We start from the raw sequence: 24,231 nt of genomic DNA on the forward strand, positions 1-24,231 counted from the left end.
ATATCTCACCATCCACTACCGCTTCCAATGTGAGACTAACATCATTTTATAGACAATCATCTTGGATATCTCTCCCCCTCCCTTCAGGTAACTGGTCTTTGTGTAATGTGAGATCATGGCCTGCCAGCTCTAGCAAGGACTGAGTGTTTTCCCTGCCAAGAATTGCTTTGTTCTTATCCCAAAATAATCAAAGTCTAATTTTATAACTTCCAGCAATCCTAGAAACGTGAAAATTGGATTTCCAAGAGCTGGGCACGCAGGGCTATGCATGGCAACGTTTTGCGGCCTTTAGGGCCATCAGGAACCTAGGAAATGAGTTTCTGCCCCCCAGTAACATGCGGATATGACGTTTGGTCTCAAAAGAATGGTAAATTCGCAGGGGACAATATAATGCCCCTATCGTCGCCCTGTGAGCCTCCCAGCCCAAGATATGGAAAACAGGAGGTTTTGATAATTTTTTCAAAAGGGCTGTACGTCCTTGAACTCAGCCCACCAGTGAGGTCAGCAAGGGAGGAGTCTCTAGGTTTGTGGGCAAAGCATTAAACTTAAATGCAAATTTTGGGAGGTGTTCAGATGCCAGAGAGACAGCTAGACAACATGCTTTGGACTGAATCTTTTCTGTGGGATTCTCTCTTCCCCTTTATCGACACGTCATACCTGTGACTGAGAGAGATTAAGTTTCATATTTTAATCCCTTTTTATTTTCTTACTGTTGTACATATTGTATTTTATCTATTTTTGGAATATCTTTTGTATGTTTGTAAACACTGCCGATATTTTCTGGAGTAAACTTATCAATTTACTAGTTTCATTCTTTTTGCTCTATGATCGAACCGACACATACTCCGTTCAAATTCCCGCTATCTTTGGTTGGTTTCTGACCCAAAATAGCCTTTATTAATGGACCTTTCTTGTAATAAACGAGGAACTGGTGGCAGCGTAACATCCTGGTGTTATTGGGGAACCCTGGCAGTGACGGATCGGAGGTTTATGTGTGTATTCCCAGCCTAAGACAGCAATAAGGAATACCGTAGGAGAGAAAAGCGCAAATAGGGTTTTATCCAATGATGACAGGGTATACAATCAGATTGCACTCACCTGATGTATCTTTGTATTAGAGCATGGAAACTCATCAGAGTCAGCAGCTGCTGCAGATCCACTGGTCAAGCCAGTGACCAAGTTACAGTGTTAAAACTGGAAAAATTTGTGGATATCACTCGAGCTGCTGTACAAATCACGGTCCACTCGATTAGAAGGTAGAATTGATGGTTTATTCACTCAATGCGTTTTCGAAATCAATGCTATAGCATCTGAAGAAGTCCTATTGACTTCGAAACGTGTTGCGTGAATAAACCATCAATTCTACCTTCTAATCGTGTGGCCCGTGATTTGTACAGCAGCACGGGTGATATCCACAAATTTTTCCAGTTTTAAGAGCCTGGGACTGGTGATATACATACCGCCCTCACTCCAGATTGCTCGATAGCCAGTACGTGACAAGGCAGCCTTTCCATCGACTACTTCAAAATATAACATGAAGCCAGAGAACCTGGTGGAAACCCACGCAAACACGGCGAAAACGTACAGACTTGTTGCTGATGTTGTTCTTGGTGGGATTTATCCCAGGACCCCAGCGCTGCATAGCAATAGTGCTAACCAATCAGCCACTGTGAGGTGGCCTTAGTCATGCTTCTCAAGTGAGGGTCTGTATGATATGCTTCATGTGAAATTTGCTTATATTTGGGACTATATTTTGTATCACTTATCAGTTAACGATAACTGCCTTAGTGGTGGCAGCTTTGGGTGGTTATTTGTGAGCGGGAGTTACACTATAGAGTTGTAATGATATTAGACAGACTAGGTGGTCATGTATTGGATAACTCCGGTCACATACACACATTATGCCAGCATCAGCGAGTGCAGTCATGACAATGGCCTTGCATATAAGAGAGTAGTACGGGCAGATGTTCATCTACCTATCTCTTTAGTTGATACCATTGTTTCCCAAACTCCAGTCCACACGGCTCCCACAGGTCATGTTTCTAGGATTTCCTTAGTATTGCACAAGTAGTGGAAGTATCATCAAGTCATCAGTAATTCTCTCACCTGTGCAACACTATGGAAATACTGAAAACATAACTTGTGGGGGAACATGAGGACTGGAATTTAGGAAACACTGGTTTAGACCATATTGAGCTGCATGTAAATATAAAAAAAATTACATTTATGTCTCATGTGAACACCATAAAAACAAAATTGCAAAATTGCTTCTGATCCCACTAAAAATACATGTACCCCAAAAATGCAAAATTTCCAAGCAAAGCAATTCTTCTATGATGGAAAATAAAAATGTCAGGGCATCCAAAATGTGAAGACAAAATAATGAAGGAAATCACTGGACCCTGCTCGAGCGACCCCGGCTTCTATCACTAGGCACCGCTATACCGACTCTGAGGGCGACACTGGTGATATAGGAGGTGGTGATGTCGGCGTCGGTTAGCGGCTCACAAGCTTGTTGTAAAAGCATCCATCTAGAACATTCCATGAGTTTTCCTTCCATCTGTGACTTTATTATATATTATTATTATTATTTTCACAGTTTTGAAATCCAGGCAAAAATCTGATGAATAATCCACAAACCATAATGGAGAAAGGAGAAAGTGATGTGCGGAGAGATGAGTGGCGGTGCAAAGAGGAAGTTCTTACAGGTAACCGTCCTGATGAGGAGTCACCATGAAATAAATAAGAGGAGAGTCACATTCTCCTCATTCACCGGACCTATTAGATATAATAAGCTGGGCAGAGCGTCAAACATGCTCTTTTTGAGACAATTGCCTCATAGTTACACACGTGGTCAAAATTGTTGGTACCCATTGTTTAGTGACAGAAAAACCCACAATGGTTACAGAAATAACTTGAATCTGACAAAAGTATTAATAAAAAATCTATGAAAATGAACAAATGAAAGTCAGACATTGCTTTTCATCCATGCTTCCACAGAATTAAAAAAAATAAATAAAACACCATGAAATAGGCCTGGACAGAAATGATGGTACCCTTAGCTTAATATTTTGTTGCACAACTTTTGAGGCAATCACTGCAATCAAACAATTCCTGTAACTGTCAATGAGACTTCTGCACTTCTCGACAGGTATTTTGGCCCACTCCTCAAGAGCAAACTGCTCAATTGTCTCATGTTTGAAGGTTGCTTTTCCAGACGGCATGTTTCAGCTCTTTCCAAAGATGCTCAATGGATTTTAGGTCTGGGCTCATAGAAGGCCACTACAGAATAGTCCAATATTTTCCTCTTAGCCATATGTGGGTGGTTTTAATTGTGTGTTTTGGGTCATTATCCTGTTGCAAGACCCATGACCTGCGACTGAGACCAAGCTTTCTGACAGTGGACAGCACATTTCTCTCTAGAATCCCTTCATAGTCTTGAAATTTCATTGTACCCTGCACAGATTCTAGACACCCTGTGCCAGATGCAGCAAAGTAGCTCCTGAACATAACTGAGCCTCCTCCATGTTTCACAGTAGGAACAGTGTAATTTTCTTCAAATGCTTAATTTTTCCATCTGTGAACATAGAGCTTATCAATGCCTTGCCAAAAAGTTCAATTTTTGTCTCATCTGTCCTTAGGATATTCTCCCAGAAGCTTTGTGGCTTGTCAACATATCGTTTGGCAAATTACAGTCTGGCTTTTTATGATTTTTTTTTCTCTAGTCACCTTCCACGACAGCAGTATCGGAGGATGTCTCCCCGCCCTAATAGGGGACAGGAAATGCACAAGAGGTTAAATAACCCTCCCCTTCCTATTACCTCCAGTGTTTTTCCTGTCCCCTATGGGGGCATGAGAGGTCCGATGGTGCTGCCGTGGCCGGCTACCGGAGCACCCCATCTCTTACCTGGGCCGGGCGGCCGATGGTCGAGGACTTCGCTTCCTCCCTCCTGGATCTGGCCGCTCCCGTCTCCGCCTGCTGGCGCGACTCGGGACCCCGTGCCCGCCTTTCCTGCGCCCCCTCCGCGGGGTTAAGCAAGGCGGTGACGTGCAGCCAGGGTCCTCTTGGAGCTCTCCGGCGTCCTCCCCACGACGGCGGCGCATCCTCACACCGGAAGTGACGCAGCGCCGTACTTCCGGTTTTGGGGCGGGAAACATGGAGGCCTCCAGGGAAAGCGAGCGGCGCCTCTGGGAAGGTGAGAGTCGCAACGCTGCCCACCCGCCTGACGTTGTCCACTCGCCTGACGCTCCCCACCCACCTGACGCGGTCCACTCGCCGCCTGTTCATCTGCCCACCTGCCCATTTACCTGAATGATGGGAACTGATGGTGGGCTCAGGGGATACAGGGGTGGCACCGGGCAGTGGCTGGGAGTTCGAGGAGGCGGGGTGGCATCTCCAGGATGACCACAGACGGCTGGGAAGTAGCCGTAAGGAGGGGTAATCATGATTTCCCCCACCTGTGGACCAGGGGAGGAGGAGCACCGAAAACGCTGTGGAGCCTCGGCTACTTAAGACCCTGGCAGAGGGCGTCCAGGTAAGGCCATTTCTGCACTAGTGACTGACAAACTGACCATGGACGGTGATAAGCCCTCTCGTTCTGCTTCTGCGGAGCCCAGTGTGCACCGTCCTACTGTAAGTAGCAGGACCGGTCCCCCTTTATTCTGTCCAAATGGCAAGGTGACTTAGTATGCCTTCTCTCTCTATTTTAGGGAGACAAGGCCCCTGACCCCATGAAGAAACCAAGCCGCAAGTGCGTGTGCGGTACCAAACTCTCCTCGACATACAGGAAAAAACTATGTCAGCCCTGCATGGATGAAGTAGTCCGCGCAGAACAACCCTCCCTTCTGGACAGTATAAAATCCCTCATCAAGCAAGACATGCAATCTTCTATGATGACGAGTGCCCAGACCCTGACACCACAACCCCCTCCTACTAGGAAAAGGAAAGCGCCCCCGGCAGAGTCGGACTCAGACTCGGGCGAAATTGATGCCTCTGACTCAGAGGACGCATGGGGAAACGAGAGTTCCACTTCTACCCCCAGGCCCGATAACAAAAAATATTACTTTTCATCGGAAGACATGGGGGACTTAGTTAGCATGGTAAGGGGCACCATGGGATTAGAGGAGACGGAGGTGGAATACTCAGTCCAGGATGAAATGTTTGGGGGATTGAAACCCAAAGACCAGAAGGAATTTCCCATCCATGAGAACATCCGAAATTTAGTTATGCAAGAATGGGCCCTTCCTGAAAAAAGGCTCACTACCCCATCAGACATGAGGAACAGATTTCCTTTGGAGGGGGATTGCTCCCTATGGGAGATCCCCAAAGTAGACGTGCTGGTATCCAGGGTGACGAAAAGGACGGCTCTTCCCTTCGAAGACTCGTCTCAACTCAAGGACCCTATGGATCGTAAAACAGAAAGCCTACTTAGGAAATCATGGGATGCCTCCACAACCCTGCTCAAGGCTAATATAGCCTCTACGTGTGTAGCGAGGTCCTTATTTCGCTGGCTGCGTACACTGGAGGAACAGCTCTCTCAAGGAACCTCCAGAGAAGAGATCCTTGATTCCCTACCGCTATTGCAAAAAGCAACAGGATTTCTAGGCGACGCCTCTGCGGAGTCCATTTGGGTAGCAGCGAAATCAGCAGTCCTCTCCAACTCAGCCAGAAGGACACTGTGGCTGAAATCGTGGGGAGGAGACATCACGTCAAAGTCAAAGCTCTGTGCGATTCCCTTCCAGGGGAAGTACGTATTTGGCCTAGCCCTGGATGATATCCTGGAGAAGGCCACAGATAAAAAGTCGCTACCAGAACAGCGGAAACCTAGAAGACGGTTTTTTCGTTCCCCCCGCGACCAGCCCTCCCAGAGAGAGTTCAAAGTGAAGGGTAAAACGGGCAGGTGGAGCTATCCGAAGGGAGGAAGAGGCAGAAATATTCTGGCCTCCCAGTCCCAGCAACAACAAAACCCCACAGAGAAGCAATGACGGTATTCCGGTCGGGGGCCGACTCTCGAGTTTCATAGAGCAATGGCAGTCCATAACATCAAACCAGTGGGTTCTTCGCACTATTCGCGATGGACTGAGATTGGAATTCGAGAGTCCTCCTACTCAATGCCTGAGAATAACCTCCCTGCTGTTATGAGCGGTGGAACGCACTAAATAAAATTAAAGTACGTTCACCGCTCAGGGTCCACCGTGCAGTAGATGGAGTAACCGCTGCTAAAAGAGGCAGGGCACATAGGCGGTAATGTGCACAGGGTTTTAGCTGCACCCAGTGCACTAAAGCAGACTCTGTTATATGCACAGAGCTGCCAACAAAAACATAAATACCGCTGAGTCTGTATAGGGTCACAGACTTCAGCGATGTGGACACGGTATTAAAGGTCATAGAAATAGTCTTAAACACCAGGACTATCCCCTCTAGACCTACCGTAAAAATAAGGTACGAGGTGTCGCAACTGCGAACACCCGGGAGGCTGCAACCGCAGCGCGCCGTGAACAGAGCCACTGGCAAGGCGCTGCAGGGACGCTGGCGCAATGCAGGACGCTTAGCTGCTGCAAAAGGTGAGGCTTGAGCATGCTGGCGCTAGCGCTGCTACTGGCTGAATCTCATACACTCACACAGACGTAATAACCAAGGAGGGGGATATTTAATGAGTCAGTCACCAGTCCAAGCATCCATCACCAAACACACAGCAGCAAGTATGAAATACTAGCGCATGACGGAACGGCCATGCGCACTTTTTATAGTGTACGGGACCTGCCGGAAATCTCCAGAGCCCTGAGCAGAACCAATGGAATCGGGAGCAGGACCTGAGCACCTGACTCCTGAACTCCAATGGGAGCTCGTCCCATGGGCATGCTTAGAAGCTGGGAAGAAGGACTTAGCCTCTGGAGACAAATGTGAGGATCTGGATTGTTGCATGGTGGAAACCAGATTCCTAACACCTGCAGAGGCACCCCCAAAGATCCTTGCTGTCAGATATAAAGACACTCCTACAAGCAAGAGCAATGTCCCCGGTTCCACAGCGAGAAATAGGCAAAGGCCACTACTCTCGCCTCTTCGTAGTGGTAAAACCCTCAGGGAAACACAGGGGTCATTATAAACTTAAAACCGTTGAACGAAGTGGTAAAATACAGGCGGTTCAAGATGGAGTCGGTCAGGACTGCAATCCCTCTTATAGGACAGAATTGGGTGATGACTACAATAGACCTAAGGGACGCTTATTATCACGTCCCTATCCATCCAGACCACAGAAGATTCCTCAGTTTTGTGGTATCTCAGGGGTCCCAGGTCAGAAACGACCAATTCAACGTCCTGCCGTTTGGGGTATCATCAGCACCTCGGGTGTTTACCAAGGTGATGGCGGAGGCAATAATCTTCATTCGCCAACAGGGGATCTGTATCGTCCCATTTCTGGACGACCTTCTAATAGCAGCTCCATCCGGGCCTCTCCTGAACCAGGATGTAGACAAATGTCTACAGATTCTGAAATCCTTGGGTTGGATCCCCAACCTAGAGAAGTCAAACCTTCATCCCTCAACGAGGAAAAAGTTCCTGGGGGTTCTCCTGGACTCAGGAGAGAGGAAATCCTTTTAACCCAGGGAACGACAACTCGACCTGGTCCAGAGGATTTCCACATTCAGGGACCAAAGGGCACTGACCCTGAGACTCAATGTCCATGCTGGGATCACTGACAGCATGTATCCAAGCGGTCTCCTGGGCCCAAGCCCATACTCGGGCCCTGCAGTCCTATGTTCTTCAGTGTTCAAGAAGGCACCAAAATATATTGACCAGAAAAACTCCTCTGCCCGATCACGTGAAAGCCTCCCTTCTATGGTGGCTGAACCGCCAGAACCTTCAGCGGGGGGTCGGCTGGGATCAGCTACCCCTGAAGATCATCACAACGGATGCCAGTCAGCGAGGCTGGGGTGCGACAGTGGAAAAATCACACTTCCAGGGGTTATGGGAGCCAGAAGTCAGTTCCAGCTCCTCAAATACGAGAGAGCTAATAGCATTAGAAGAGGCACTAAAGGCAGCAGTGGCCCTCGTCCAAAACCATCATGTACGCGTGTACTCAGACAATATGACGACGGTGTCTTACATCCGCCACCAGGGAGGCACAAAATTCTTCAACCTAAAGCGGGTGGCTGCGAGGATTTTCTCCTGGGCAGAAAACACCTACTGTCCATATCAGCAGTGCATCTAAGAGCAGTGGACAATGTGGAAGCGGACTTCCTCAGCAGGAGGGACGTTCATCCCGGGGAATGGAGCCTGGATCAGTCAGTATTTTCATCGCTGGTCTCAAGATGGGGATATCCCGAGGTGGACCTGTTCGCCAGTGGTCAGAATGCGAAGGTGGGAAACATATTTCTCCCTCAGCCCCACCAACGGAGCATGGAAAGTAGATGCCTTCTCCCACCCGTGGCACTTCAACCTAGCCTACGCCTTCCCTCCAATGCCCATGATAGCAAGTACACTACAGAAGGTACAGGCAGAACGAGTCACTACAATCTTGATAGCTCCCTTGTGGCCGGGGAGGAGCTGGTACGGAGCCCTGAAAGACATGGCCCAGGATGGTCAAATACTCCTGCCCCAGAGAGACGATCTCCTTCGCCAGGGCCCTCTACTGCACCCAGATCCGCACAAACTGAACCTGGCGGCCTGGCTACTGAAGCCGGAATTCTAACAGCTAAGGGCTTATCCGACAAGGTGATCCAAACCCTACAAAGAAGTAGAAAACCAGTGACTAACGCCATTTATGGGAAAGTTTGGACGAAGTTCTCGTCCTGGTGCTCCCCAAATCTTCCGGATCCCTTCTGTCCCAAGATTGCACAGATCTTAGAGTTCCTCCAGGATGGCCTAGATCTGGGCCTCACACCCAGTACCTTAAAGGTACAAGTGTCAGCCCTTAGCTCATTGTTCGATCAGGACTTGGCGAGCCATCGATGGATTAATCGGTTCATGACCTCGGCGTCTAGGATCCGTCCCAGACTCCGTAGCCAGATTCCCCCCTGGGACTTGAACCTGGTTCTCAAAAGCTTGACAACCAAACCGTTTGAACCTCTGGCTTCCACGACGTTGAAAAACTTGATGTCAGGGATTTTTATGTTCCAATTACAAATCGTCCAGACCTGAATAAGTAAGATGTTTCTTTATTTGGTCATGCCGGCATGGAGAGAGAGAATGACAGCCACACTAGGTGTGGGCCGTCCTCTGTCTGCCTCAATACATATTCTTAGAGTTAAATAATAAAAGAGGAGGGTGTTGAAACATACTTCGTTTGCAAAATAGTTCCTACATTATGCTTAGCTGTTAGTAATCCTTATCTACGTTACCAGAGAAGTAAAGGTATGACTTTAGAGTGATCAATGAGTGGAACAAGCTGCCACGAGAAGTGGTGAGTTCTCCTTCAATGGAAGTCTTCAAACAGAGGCTGGACAGACATCTGACTGGGATGATTTAGCGAATCCTGCTTTGAGCAGGGGGTTGGACCAGATGGCCCAGGGGGTCCCTTCCAACTCTACGATTCTATGATACTATGACTTTTATTTTTGTACGTTAGATAAAGTTTGCAACCTAAGCATTACACCCATGTATTACATCAGCTGAAAAGAGTTTGTCTAAGCATAATAATGGAATACATACAATCATGTATATAGTGTGTGTGTGTGTGTATATATATATATATATACACACACACAGTGGGGCAAAAAAGTATTTAGTCAGTCAGCAATAGTGCAAGTTCCACCACTTAAAAAGATGAGAGGCGTCTGTAATTTACATCATAGGTAGACCTCAACTATGGGAGACAAACTGAGAAAAAAAAATCCAGAAAATCACATTGCCTGTTTTTTTTTTTCATTTTATTTGCATATTATGGTGGAAAATAAGTATTTGGTCAGAAACAAAATTTCATCTCAATACTTTGTGATATATCCTTTGTTGGCAATGACAGAGGTCAAACGTTTTCTGTAAGTCTTCACAAGGTTGCCACACACTGTTGTTGGTATGTTGGCCCATTCCTCCATGCAGATCTCCTCTAGAGCAGTGATGTTTTTGGCTTTTCGCTTGGCAACACGGACTTTCAACTCCCTCCAAAGGTTTTCTATAGGGTTGAGATCTGGAGACTGGCTAGGCCACTCCAGGACCTTGAAATGCTTCTTACGAAGCCACTCCTTCGTTGCCCTGGCGGTGTGCTTTGGATCATTGTCATGTTGAAAGACCCAGCCACGTTTCATCTTCAATGCCCTTGCTGATGGAAGGAGGTTTGCACTCAAAATCTCACGATACATGGCCCCATTCATTCTTTCATGTACCTGGATCAGTCGTCCTGGCCCCTTTGCAGAGAAACAGCCCCAAAGCATGATGTTTCCACCACCATGCTTTACAGTAGGTATGGTGTTTGATGGATGCAACTCAGTATTCTTTTTCCTCCAAACACGACAAGTTGTGTTTCTACCAAACAGTTCCAGTTTGGTTTCATCAGACCATAGGACATTCTCCCAAAACTCCTCTGGATCGTCCAAATGCTCTCTAGCAAACTTCAGACGGGCCCGGACATGTACAGGCTTAAGCAGTGGGACACGTCTGGCATTGCAGGATCTGAGTCCATGGTGGCGTAGTGTGTTACTTATGGTAGGCCTTGTTACATTGGTCCCAGCTCTCTGCAGTTCATTCACTAGGTCCCCCCGCGTGGTTCTGGGATTTTTGCTCACCGTTCTTGTGATCATTCTGACCCCACGGGGTGGGATTTTGCGTGGAGCACCAGATCGAGGGAGATTATCAGTGGTCTTGTATGTCTTCCATTTTCTAATTATTTCTCCCACAGTTGATTTCTTCACTCCAAGCTGGTTGGCTATTGCAGATTCAGTCTTCCCAGCCTGGTGCAGGGCTACAATTTTGTTTCTGGTGTCCTTTGACAGCTCTTTGGTCTTCACCATAGTGGAGTTTGGAGTCAGACTGTTTGAGGGTGTGCACAGGTGTCTTTTTATACTGATAACAAGTTTAAACAGGTGCCATTACTACAGGTAATGAGTGGAGGAAAGAGGAGACTCTTAAAGAAGTTACAGGTCTGTGAGAGCCAGAAATCTTGTTTGCTTGTTTCTGACCAAATACTTATTTTCCACCATAATATGCAAATAAAATGAAAAAAAAACAGACAATGTGATTTTCTGGATTTTTTATTCTCAGTTTGTCTCCCATAGTTGAGGTCTACCTATGATGTAAATTACAGACGCCTCTCATCTTTTTAAGTGGTGGAACTTGCACTATTGCTGATTGACTAAATACTTTTTTGCCCCACTGTATATAATCTACTATATAAAGCTCAAAGTATGTGTGTGTGTGTGTGTGTGTATGTTTGTATGTCCGGGATAGGCATCCGCACCGTCGCAGCTACAGCCACAAAATTTGGCACAGTCACGCGTCTGGACCCCGAGAGCGTCCTAAGCTATGTTGGGAGGCGAAGTTCTAACCCCGCGCGTTCCAATTCACCAAACAATTTTGCCCCTATCTACATACTGGGGGAAAAAGTGTGTGCGCATCAAGCCCCGCCCCTCATTGTGATGTCACAATGCCCCTATTTGCATACTGGGAAAGCAGTGTGTGCGCGCCAAGCCCCGCCCCTCATTATGATGTCACAATGGTTGCCATGGCGACTCTGTCATCAAAGGTTGCAAGCCCTGCGGCCGCTCATTATGATGTCATAATGGTTGACTATGAAATGGAGGATGTGTGATGAGTATATGGGCACCAGACAATGGGATGGAGGATATGTATGAAAGGTATATGGGCATGGGACTATGGGTTGGAGGATATGTATGACAGGTATATGGGCACGGGACTATGGGTTGGAAGATATGTATATGGGCACGGGACTATGGGATGGAGGATATGTATGACGGGTATATGGGCACGGGACTATGGGATGGCTGATATGTATATGGGCACGGGACTATGGGATGGAGGCTGTGTGATGGGTATATGGGCACTGGACTATGGGATGGAGGATATGTATGACTGGTATATGGGCACGGGACTATGGGATGGCGGATATGTATATGGGCACGGGACTATGGGATGGAGGATGTGTGATGGGTATATGGGCACGGGACTATGGGATGGAGGAGATGTATGACGGGTATATGGGCACGGGACTATGAGATGGCGGATATGTATGATGGGTATATGGGCACGGGACTATGAGATGATGTATGATGGGTATATGGGCACTCGACTATGGGATGGCGAATATGTATGATGGGTATATGGGCATGGGACTATGAGATGATGTATGATGGGTATATGGGCACTCGACTATGGGATGGCGAATATGTATGATGGGTATATGGGCATGGGACTATGGGATGGAGAATATGTATGATGGGTATATGGGCATGGGACTATGGGATGGAGGATGTGTGATGGGTATATGAGCACTCGACTATGAGATGGAGGATATGTATGATGGGTATATGGGCACGCGCCTATGGGATCGTGGATATGTATGATGGGTATATGGGCACGGGACTATGGGATGGAGGATAATTATAATTTGCTATAACTAACCACAGTTAGTTACTATGCCCGGGCAGCGCCGGGCTCTTCAGCTAGTGTATGTATATGTGTGTATATATATATATATATATATAATACTCACACACATACACATGTATATAGATATATAGATACATATATATATATATATATATATATATATATATATACACGCACATAAAAGAAAGTACTTTATTACAATTATTATAACATTCCCTCATCTTGTAATAAAATCATCTGTCTGTACACATCGGGGACAGATTTCTATTTGTCAGATTTCACAGAAGATCTTTATATAATATAGAGGGAGAGTAATATGTTCAGTATATTTATTATTAAGTCCCAAAATTTTCATTCTTTCGTTGGATTCCAAGGTCTCCATTCCTTGATGCATAGTTTTTGTTATGGCAGAGTCAATCAGTCTTTGAACAAGTCCTCTAATGCATAGAATAGCACAGCATCCATAAACAATCAGCACTCCGGCCACGATGGTAAGAGATGTCAACCCAGAAGTGAATAATCTGGACCATTTCTCAAACCATCCTTCAGTCCAGGAAGTAAATATGTCGTCATTTCCAGAGTTCTCTGCTAATTCATTAGACAGGGCAGTCAGTCCATCAAGCGCTTTGGAGATACTCCCAACAGAATCTGTATTGGGGATAAAGGGTGCAACAAAATCCTCCAAACATTTTATATACACCTCCCTTTTCTGCTAAGAGCTTGTCTAATGCCATCCTATTCTACCAAGCCATGAGAGAAGTTGGTCCTAATTGCTCAGCTATCCCTTTAACTGCATCTCCGGTATAATTAACACTTCTCTGCTGGTTATAGTATAAGTAATTTATCCAATCTACATTCATTTTTATAATCACCCACCAAATTATGGATTCCCACCCGGCTGCTACCTGGTTCCCAGCCTTGTACTCGTTGGTCACTCCCCTGGGAACTCCAATGTCATCTCTGTAGATACTAGAATGGAAGGATCCTTGTGGAGTTTTACGCTTCTGTCTCTTCCACTACGTACCTTTGGCCATATCCCTGTTGACAACAGGTGGAAAGGCATGATTAGCTGGACCACCGCACAATCCCTTCGGGAACCATGTGGTAGTCTGGCTCTTATCTTTTTATCACCGCATAACCACCATACATCCGCTCTCAGGGTAGTGTGGTTTGACCATATGGCTGAGTACTTGGCCCTGTGGGAGACAATGATCCATTCTCTACAAGAGTTGCCTTGGAGCTCTCCGAAGTCGTGCCCATGCCCTGGAAGACTAAAACAAGTATAGTTACCAGGATTAGCAATTACCTGTGGTGGATATCCGGTTTCTCAAGTGGGGGATATAAAAATGGTAACATTTTTACATTTTCCTTCCCTTTCTGAGCAGACATAAGTTTTACTATATAACTTAATTTTTTAAGCTTTTTGCAATGTATTTAAGCCATTCTAACCATTCATTCTTCTCACAGCCTCTCTCTAGAGCTAGTTTATCTTCATAAGTTAGGTTAGACAATCTAACTATGAACCCTATGGGCTCTGTTATGGTTCTCTCTGGCATATCTTCCTTGGGTCTATGTATGCTATTATTCTGAACTTCTATGTAGAAATGTCCTATTGGGTCTGTTCCTGACATATCAGCTCTTTGATCCCTTATCTTAGGGTTTTTTAAAAGTTCTCAGTAGCTGATTACAATTATTCTTATTTGTGTAAGGGGATTTCCTTTTTCCTAATGGAGAATCAGGCTTTAAATCTATGTAGCCATAAAGCTTATACTTATAGTCTCGGGCTACAATTGTCCATGCTGCTTTACGCCAGTCACACACACACATCCCCTCTGCTATTAGAGCTCATAACATAACTCATAACTCATGTTAGCTCATAACACAAACATACTTATCAGACTCTGCTAGTTTCACAGCTTGTTCCCTATCTCTGCATCATTTATACAACAGACAGAAATCCACTAACATGGTAGCCTCCTGCCCAATTTCAAAAGTAAGATTTAAAGTCTCAAATCTGAAACCATTCTACCACCCTGGACTTTCCTCTCCTGCTGGGTCTATTACCCTCCAATCTCCCATCACTATGGTCACAAAGAATATACATGTGACTAACCCTGATGTACACATCCTAGATCAGACCGTCTTGTCCGGGTAGGGGGATGAATGGGAGACTTCACCAGTTTGAGACAAGCTTTCCCTTATGGAAAACCTCCCTTTGTAGCTGGACTTTGACAAGCAAGTCAGATCCTACTCTGTCCCTACCTGTCTGACAAGTTTACAGTGTGAGAGATGGATCCAGGAGCTGCGCTCAGCAATCTTGACCGCAGTAGGAGAAGTCTACAGGACTTGGTAAGGTCCTTCCCACTTAGGATGGTGCTGGTGTTTCTTCTTTATCACCTTCACAAGGACCCAGTCTGCAGGTTTCACGATCTCAGGTTTTGTTAGTGGGTTTCCTGGAACAAAACTACGAGTAGAGACTTCTTTGTGAGTTAATATCTTAGCAATATATTCTGCTAATGTACAGTACAATCAACTTCCTCATCTATCCTTCTAAAGGATTTTAGCTGAGTTAGAAAAAAGATCTCCCGTATAGGATTTCAAAGGCTGTCAGCACTACAGATGTCCGTGTGACATACATATTTAGTACAACCAATAGGAGACAGTGCAACCAATTTTTTTCCTGTTTCCTGCATGGTCTTTGTCAACCTATTTTTCAAGATCCCACTGTGTCTCTCAACCAGTCCGGCTGACTGAGGATGACAGGCACAGTGGTTTCCCAACTCAATTGACAATGTTTTATATAATAATGACATTACTTAGTTTACTATATATTTTCTCGAACCCCAAATCTGGGTATGACTTCCTTTAGAAGGGCCTTCGGTACCATTAATGCATCAGGGTGGACAGCTTCAATCCACCTGCTGAAAGCATCCATAATAACAAGGCCGCACTTTTTCCCTCACACTTGTTCAATAAAATCCATACAAAGGTGTTGGAATAAGTATTCAGGGTGAGGACATTGTCCTCTCTTTGGTCTCAGGTTCCCTTAGGAATTATTTTTCTCACAAATAATGCAGATTAAACAAAAAAATTTAATAGTTAGTAAAGCCATACATCAAAAATATGTAAGATATGATCTCTACCATCCCTCCTGTTGAGACATAGCTTATGCCATGGGTCAATACTGTGACATATCTTAGGAGGTCACTGGGCAGTTTATACATATAGGTCATCTTTAAAAATAACCCCTTTGGTTACCAATTTTTTTTTTTTGTTTGTTTTTTTAAATGCCAATAGCACGTCATCCACATATAAGAGCATCTGGCTACCTTCTGGTGTCTCACATTGAGCTAGGTTAGCCGATTTTACCTGGAAAACAATAGTAGGTAATTCACAGTACCCTTGTGGGATTCCGGTGACTGTATACCTGCTCCACTTATATGTGAATACAAACCAAACCTGGCTATCTGGATGTACCAGGATGCTGAAGAAGACATTACTGATATCTATCACTGTAAAGACCTTATTTTCCGGCCTCCAGTCATTCAGCAGAGTATGGGGTCTGGTACTGTGGGGGCTCTTGGAATCACAGCCTCATTTACAGATGGGGGCGCCCTCCCTACTGAAAGCAAGTTTGTGTTACAAGGAGAGCTGGACAGGGTATAATCACCCCTTTCATCAATCCCACATCTGCAGGTCATGAGGACCACAAAGATCCTGGGTATGTGGTCAATTCTTCCTCTAACTCTGATTCTGGGAGAGGATCAGCAATTCTCACTCGTTCCCCTGCCTCGCTGCAGGTGGACACTGGGTTTAGAAATGGTGTTCCACGTTAGTACTTGTGAACATGCCTGCAGTCTGGCATTGTAAAATAAGCCATCACCGAAAACCTCCCATTGTTACTTTCCTTACACTAACAAAATCACCAAGGAATTTCCATGATCTACCTTTACATCTGGAGAGGGAAATATGTGGCACGGTGCCTCTAAAAAGCAAAAACAACAATTTAATTTGTTCTGACAGTTTACAACTGGCAACACAGTTCCCTTTATAATACCAGTATATGGTGTGCAAAGAACAATCTAGAGCATGAAAATTCTCATATTTTACATCAGGACCCCTAAAATACCTGTAGTACATGGTGCAGTGTAGTTCTTCTGGTGTGTGAACATCTACATTTGTATACCGTTATCTATTGCTTCCTTGATGAAGGACTCGGTAATAAAGGATGGTCCTGCAGTTTTTAGATCTAAACTGTATTCCCTATACTCCTGGAGCACCATTGTCTCAGCCATGGATTTCACCTATAGTCCTGCAGCAGTAGGCATTATTCCCAGGCTCAGGGCTTGCATCATATCCCTCCGACACAGTTGATAATATAATTTGTGCAACTGCACTTTTACCTGTGCTGAGGGCCCAGTGTCTCCACAGGCGTAGACAATGGTTCTCTGTGTCTTACCACTTGCTCCTTTTACCACTATGCAGGCAGCAGACAGTCCAATAGTAGGTATCTCTTCTGGATGTACTAAGGTTCTAGTGGCTCCTGAATGAACAAGAAAAGTGACCTCATGGCTTCCCACAAGGACGGTTACTTCTGGAAATACAGTGTTTTATAAATGTATTTCTACTTTAGCCAAATTAAATATTTCCTCTCATTACACATTTCTTGTACCAAATTTTCACATTTTATGAAACTAAGTTTATCATCAAATACAATCCATCTGTCAAAGGACACCCTCAGCTCTTTTAGTGGCCCCTTCTTATCTCAAAACCACAAACACATTCCACAACAATCCTCATGCTCACAGTTTATCTCCCCACCTCAGGACTGTTTGCTCTGGGTGGTGCCTTCTCCTAGTTTTTTCAAAACTAAAAAGACATTGACAGGGATATACAATTTTTACTTTCTATTTGTTATAATATATAAGAGTTAGGCCTATAAGTTACCAATAAGGACACATTGCACATTTGATCTGAAGACTGTTCTCTCTGGGTACCTGATGAAAAAGGACCATATCCAGTTTCATTCTAAAGATACCTTCTTGGTACAATCTTAATAACTTTCCAGCCTTCAGATGAAATGGTCAATAACAATTCTGCCTTACAATGAGGACAAGGTCTTAAAATATATATCTATATGGGACAAAGTCCCATAAGAATGTTACGTAAAATTTTTATACACAAGAAAAAGACAAACAATAAAATAAGGACTATACACAATATAAACTCTGGAGCACAATGGATTTCTACCCACTTATAGGAAGTTTGACAAATATCAGTGACATTCATAAGTCAACAAGAAGATAAGAAATCAATAGCAACAATTCAATTACTGTTACTAATATCCAGGATCTAAATAATCCTCACTGATTACACTATGTCCTAGGTATTTACAAGCTTGTATCTGTTACGATGTTACTTGTGCAGTAGAGGAAAGACAGATATACCCGAGAGTGGACCCTCTGGGTCACGGCTCTAGAGCCCCCAAGGGCGAGTGCCCAGGTGAGGACCGCCCCCTATACAGGGAGCATTAGGGACAGACCCCCAGGGGGTAGAACTGCGACAGCCGGAACCAAAGGGGCGACAGGGGGTAGTAGACAGGTGAGGAGGCACAGGCGTATCAGACTAGTTGGACACCGAGACACACGGATACCTAACAAGACACCGGACTGGAGGGCCAGGTGGAAGACAAGGACTGGAGGCTGCAATAAAAAGAAGTGCAATGAAGTAAACGGCAAAAAAGGGAAGACTAACGGGAGGAAGGGAACGGAGTGGGAGAGAAGGCGGCAGGGACAGGGTAGCGAGGCAGAAAGACTCAGGGAAGCACGGAGGGCAGAGTACTGATGCAAAAGACAGAGGACCAGAGCGAGGAGCACTGGGGTAAAAAGGGCAGTGCAGACAGAGATAAAGAGAAGAGGCCTGAGGACACGGTGATCGCCGCACAAGACAGGCGTCACCGCATACGATAACCAGGCGTCTTACCTGAGGAGACGCTGAGCATAAATAGCAGTGGGCGCCGCCATATTGGGGGCGGGGCCAGCGCGTCAGACTACCCAGGAGGCTGCGCGCTGGGTGCCTGACGTCGGGGGAACCGGAGACCGGGAGCAGGGACGCGCCGAGAATCAGGAGTGCACAAGCCAGAGCGTGCAGGGGAAAAAGCAGAGCCTGGAGCCATGACAGTAGCCCCCCCTTTATGCCCCCTCCTCCTAACGTTGGAGAGGAACCGTCTCATAATGCGGGGAGCATTAATATTCTCCTGGGGTTCCCATGATCTTTCCTCGGGGCCGAAACCCTTCCAATCAATCAAAAGCAGAGTCTTTCCTTTAACAGTCTTCATAGCCAAAATATCCCGTACCTCAAAGGTGTTATCTGGGCTACATGATTGGGAGATTTGAGAAGGTGCAGAATGGAAGTGGTTAAACACAGCTGGTTTAAGGAGAGATACATGGAAAGTGTTGGGAATCTTTAGTGAGGCAGGTAATCTCAACTTGTAGGCCACGTCATTGATGCGACTCAAGACCTCAAAGGGACCAATGTAACGTGGACCTAACTTGTAGGAGGGAATTTTCAACCTGATATGCTGAGAAGCTAACCAAACCTTATCCCCAGGGCGATACGGGGGAGCGTCTAGCCGTCTCTTGTCGGCATACCGCTTCATTCTGAGACTGGCACTCTAAAGAGCCACTTTGGTCTCCCTCCAAATCTGAGAGAAGTCCACTGACAAGGAATCCGCTGCCGGCACACCCGAGGTGGGGGATATGGGAAGAGGAATGCCGGGGTGTTGAACAAAAACCACAAAATGGAGATTTGGAGGAAGCTTCACTTGGATGATTGTTGTAGGCGAATTCCGCCCAAGGAAGAAGAGAGACCCAGTCGTCCTGATGAGCGTTGGAAAAATGCCGAAGGTAAGATGTTAGCACCTGTTTGACTCTCTCGACTTGACCACTCGACTGAGGGTGATAGGCTGAGGAGAAATCCAACCCTATATCCAGTAATCCGCAGAGAGCTCGCCAAAAACGGGAGGTAAACTGGACCCCTCGATCTGAGACAATATGCAGAGGAAAACCATGGAGGCGAAAAACGTGAAGCAGAAAGATCTTCGCTAACTCAAGAGCGGTAGGCAGACCAGGCAGAGCAATGAAATGAGCCATTTTGGAAAATCGATCCACGACCACCAATATCACCGTGCATCTAGAAGAGGGAGGCAAATCAGTGACGAAATCCATGGCAATATGAGTCCACGGGTTGGCCGGTACTGGTAACGGATGCAGGAGTCCCACAGGAGAATGTCGAGGAACCTTGTTCCGGGCGCAAAACGGACAGGAGGCGATGAAATCTTGGACATCCTTGCAAAGCGAAGGCCACCAGTAATGGCGGGAGACAAGCGAGAGTCTTTTTAACTCCAGCATGTCCGGAGAATTTAGAAGAGTGACTCCAGCGTAGAACTTTTAATCTGTCTAAACTCCGAACAAAGGTCTTACCAGATGGTGGGGAGACCAGGCTTAATGGAGCCACGGTAAGGATCTTGGTAGTGTCGATGAGATGGATTGGACCCTCCTCCTTGTCGACAGACAGGAATGACCGTGAAAGAGCATCTGCCTTGATGTTCTTCTCCCCGGGTCTGAAGTGGAGTTCAAAGTCAAATCTTTCGAAAAACAGTGACCATCTGGCTTGACGTGGGTTGAGCCTCTGGGCGGATTGAAGGTAGGCCAAATTCTTGTGATCCGTGAAAATGATGAACGGATGGAGAGCACCTTCGAGAAGATGGTGCCATTCCTCAAGAGCCATCTTTATGGCCAGGAGTTCTCTATCTCCAACAGCATAATTACGTTCGGGAGCGGAGAAAGCCTTAGAAAAGAATCCGCAGGTGAGAGTGTGGCCCGAGGATGATTTCTGCAGAAGAACTGCTCCAGCTCCCACTGATGATGCGTCAACCTCGAGGATGAATGGCCTGCTGGCATCCGGGCGATGGAGTACAGGAGACTTAGCGAATTCTTGCTTCAGGGCTTTGAAGGTAACCTCCGCATCAGAGGGCCAGTGATTGGGATCGGCTCCTTTGCGGACAAGAGCTGAGATGGGTTTTGTCAAAGAAGAGAAATAAGGGATAAATTGCCTGTAACAATTGGCAAAACCCAAAAACCGCTGAATTGCCTTAACTCTGAGGGGACGTGGCCAATTGAGAACTGCCGAGACTTTCTCAGGATCCATCTCTAATCCCGAGTTCGAGACGATGTAACCAAGAAAAGGCAGCGAAGTTCGCTCAAAGAGACATTTCTCTAACTTGGCAAAAAGGTGGTTCTCTCTGAGACGTAGAAGAACTTGGCGAACGTCTCGACGATGGGTAGCCAGATCGGGGGGAGAAGACTAAGATGTCGTCCAGGTAGACTACGACACAGGAGTAGAGGAGATCTCAAAAGACATCATTAACGAGTTCCTGGAATACGGCAGGTGCGTTGCATAGCCCAAAGGGCATAACCAAATACTCGTAGTGTCCATCTCGCGTGTTAAACGCAGTCTTCCACTCGTCCCCGGAGCGTATGCGAACCAGATTATAGGCTCCTCGTAGATCCAGCTTAGTAAACACACGTGCCCCCTTCAAGCGATCAAAAAGCTCAGAGATGAGTGGTAGTGGATATTTATTCTTCACCGTGATTTGATTCAAGCCACGATAGTCGATGCACGGGTGCAGGGATCCATCTTTCTTCTTTACGAAAAAAAAGCCCGCTCCAGCAGGGGACGAAGACTTCCGAATGAAGCCTCTAGCCAAGTTGTCTTGGATGTATTCAGACATGGCGTGGGTCTCTGCCGGGGAGAGGATAAATTGTTGTGAGCTCATTTTCTCGTTCACCTTTGATGTCCGATGAACTCCCTCTGCTGGTGAAAGGAGGTGGTGAAACTGATTTGGATGGGAGAGACCTGTCACCTGAACAGGTGGATTGCGATTGGACATCAGGAATCTGAGTGGATATAAGGCAGCCGACGCCCTGTAGGGTTGCTGGTGATTTCTCTGCTCTGAGCTATGGCCTCCAGTTCAGTTCCTGTCTTCTAAAGCTAAGTTTTGCTCTGTTATTGTTCCATGAGATTTTGTCTGATTTACTTAGTTTTGTGTTCAGCCAGCCCCGGCTGGGGCTTTGCTGAATTTCCATTTTGTCCCTGATCGGTTTAATCTCTTTTGCTCTGTCTTCAGAATATATCGGAGTGCTGATATAGGGATTTTGAAGTCTAGTGACTTCAGGGCCGTTTTTCCTATCAGACGTTGTCTTGCTAAATTTTCTCCCAAATTAGGTTATTTACCTTAACTTACGTAGCGCTCACTGGCATCCCAACCAGGCAAAGATTATTGACAATCTTTTATTTCAGCAAGCAATCATTTTGTTTTACATAGCACATGAATAGTCTCAAGATTTTAAAAAAATGACAGTTATGACATGAAAGATTTCAGCATCAATAATAATTACCGAGTTATTGTAGCATCACCTTTCGCATCGGGGGACCTCGATCAGCGGGAAGGGGTTTTCCTCGGTCAGCATCACAGACTAAGTGCGTCCACTTGAATCGTCTGGAAAGTCCCCACCCGCTGAGGAGGTCAGTACTTTTTATAATATTAATTGGAATGATCACGCACTGACATGCGCAGTAACTTGTTTCTTTTTCACATTCCTCCTTTATCTCAGTTGGTTTGGTTCTCACATTCCTCCCTTCCAACTCCCACAACAATGCCTGAGCAGGTGGTTGCTTTTCACATTCCTGAGTGTGTGCTCTCCTCATGGTAGGAAAAGTTCAGATTCCGGTCACAATCCATAGTATCCAAATGGATGTTTCAATGTACTGCAATCACTACCTTATTGACTGGATGCCTATCTATACCAGTCTCTCACTCATGCATATCCCATTTGTATCACAATCGGTCCTTGATTGCAGTCTTTTAAACACCATCTTTATAGGACACCATGAGCACTTGTGGTTTCTTGCAACACATTTTATAAGCTATATAGCAATTCCATATGGATAATAGAATCACTACAATAGCCATCACCAACACGGGATGAATCAGCCAATTCAATAATTTGGTAGCTGAGGGAGAATACCCTAGAAAAATATCATACCAATGATGAGAGGTAGCATCAGCAATAATCAATCCCATTTTTACAATCTTATCTGCTATAATAGTGGTGCTTATCACATGCATTTATATAGTTCTATTTAATTGAGTAATCATATATTTTCCTTCTTCTGATTGTTCAATTATATGTTTCAATTTCGTTAAATTTACCTCCCAATTATTGATTTCTAATGTTGTTGGTTCCCACTCAATAGTGGCAGCAGTTGTTACATCTGAGCTTAACAGAAAAGTTCGATTTTCCCATTGTAGTGCGGTTACATTTCTTAGGCATCCCACATAAGGTACTATCATTCCAGAGATTATTGGAACATCCGTTATTACACATACCTCTCGTGTGGCTATTTCAATCAACATTCTATATGAGGTTGGCAAAATGATGAATTCACATACATTCATAGTATTTTGTAACAAACATGGTTCATATACGGCTGATTGTAACCTGCAAATTTTCCCCTCTAAAGTATCCTCACATAAACTTAAATCATGAGTACGATTATTTTTATCAATATATAACCCATTAAACTTGGGCATCCATAACCACTGTTGTCCAGGAATACCTAATAATAATGGCATCACTACAAATCTACACATTACTTGTTGATTGGTTACATTATAAACAATCAATAGTCCTGAACACAAAGTGTCGTTGCAAACCATCTTAGGAGCTTCTATTCTTAACCAGGAAACCTTGGGGATTGTATTTTTAAATACGGTCCTCCAGACTAACTCATTCCCGGTCATAAGTTGAGTTTGCATATTATTTTTCTGCTGAATTTGATATATAGCTTGCAGCGTATATATTGTCCAGTTAACTATTATGCTAACATTAGTATTAATTTCTAAATTTAAGGTATCTGAAACATTTTTCATTTGTAAAAGAAAAGTATCCATTTGTAATGCCTGCTTCCAAGGACGCCAAATAGTAGGCATCCATCTACCTTGTATAGTCAAAGCATCTTGGATATCTTTTCCGGCATTATGCATTTTATTTGCCAAAGTTTCAATATCAAATGAGTTCAAAGTCCCAGTCACAGCCCTGACTCCTCCCAATACTGTATCATACCATGCCCTTTTACCCCTATAATGACATGCAGGAGTAGGTGGGAAGATTATTTTGGCTGCAACAACAGTCTTCTGCGATTGAGTTCCTGTTTTTACACATGATGTGGGAATCTTCTTCATCTGTCCTGGATCAGCTTTAGTCTGTGACATCAGATACACCCGGAGTATCCTTCTCCATGATACACATGATAAACTAGGTATCCCACAGCATAGTCCTGTTCCGTTATAGGTTCCCGTGTGATTATTACAAGGCGGATATTTCTGTCCTGTCATCGCTACCATCTGACGACTGGTGGCATTACCACAAAATATAATCATAGTTTTGTTTAAAGTAAAAGTGAACTCAGTTTTATTCTCCCCTTTTGAACTATAATTATCCCATATCGACTGATCAAAGGTTAATTGTTCAGTCGTCCAACAAATAATATGATCTTCAGCTTGAATATTCAAAGTGTCCTTACTATCAGCTAAGTATATAGTAGACTTA

General features: G+C 45.2%; 1 protein-coding gene across 5 annotated transcripts in view; it reads left to right on the forward strand.

Moving 5' to 3' along the window:
• Window positions 1-24,231, forward strand: part of LOC141073036 (uncharacterized) — a 122,001-nt gene that overhangs the window by 35,822 nt on the left and 61,948 nt on the right. For all 5 annotated transcript variants that reach the window (XM_073560346.1, XM_073560345.1, XM_073560344.1 and 2 more), the window contains exon 2: window positions 2,600-2,708. In XM_073560346.1, coding sequence (XP_073416447.1) covers window positions 2,624-2,708 — 85 coding nt within the window. In that variant the 5' untranslated portion in view covers window positions 2,600-2,623. The remainder of the gene's footprint in view (window positions 1-2,599; window positions 2,709-24,231) is intronic.

Source organism: Dendrobates tinctorius, unplaced genomic scaffold (genome assembly GCF_039654945.1).
Source record: "Dendrobates tinctorius isolate UK_male_01 unplaced genomic scaffold, ASM3965494v1 ptg000295l, whole genome shotgun sequence".
Taxonomy (NCBI): domain Eukaryota; kingdom Metazoa; phylum Chordata; class Amphibia; order Anura; family Dendrobatidae; genus Dendrobates; species Dendrobates tinctorius.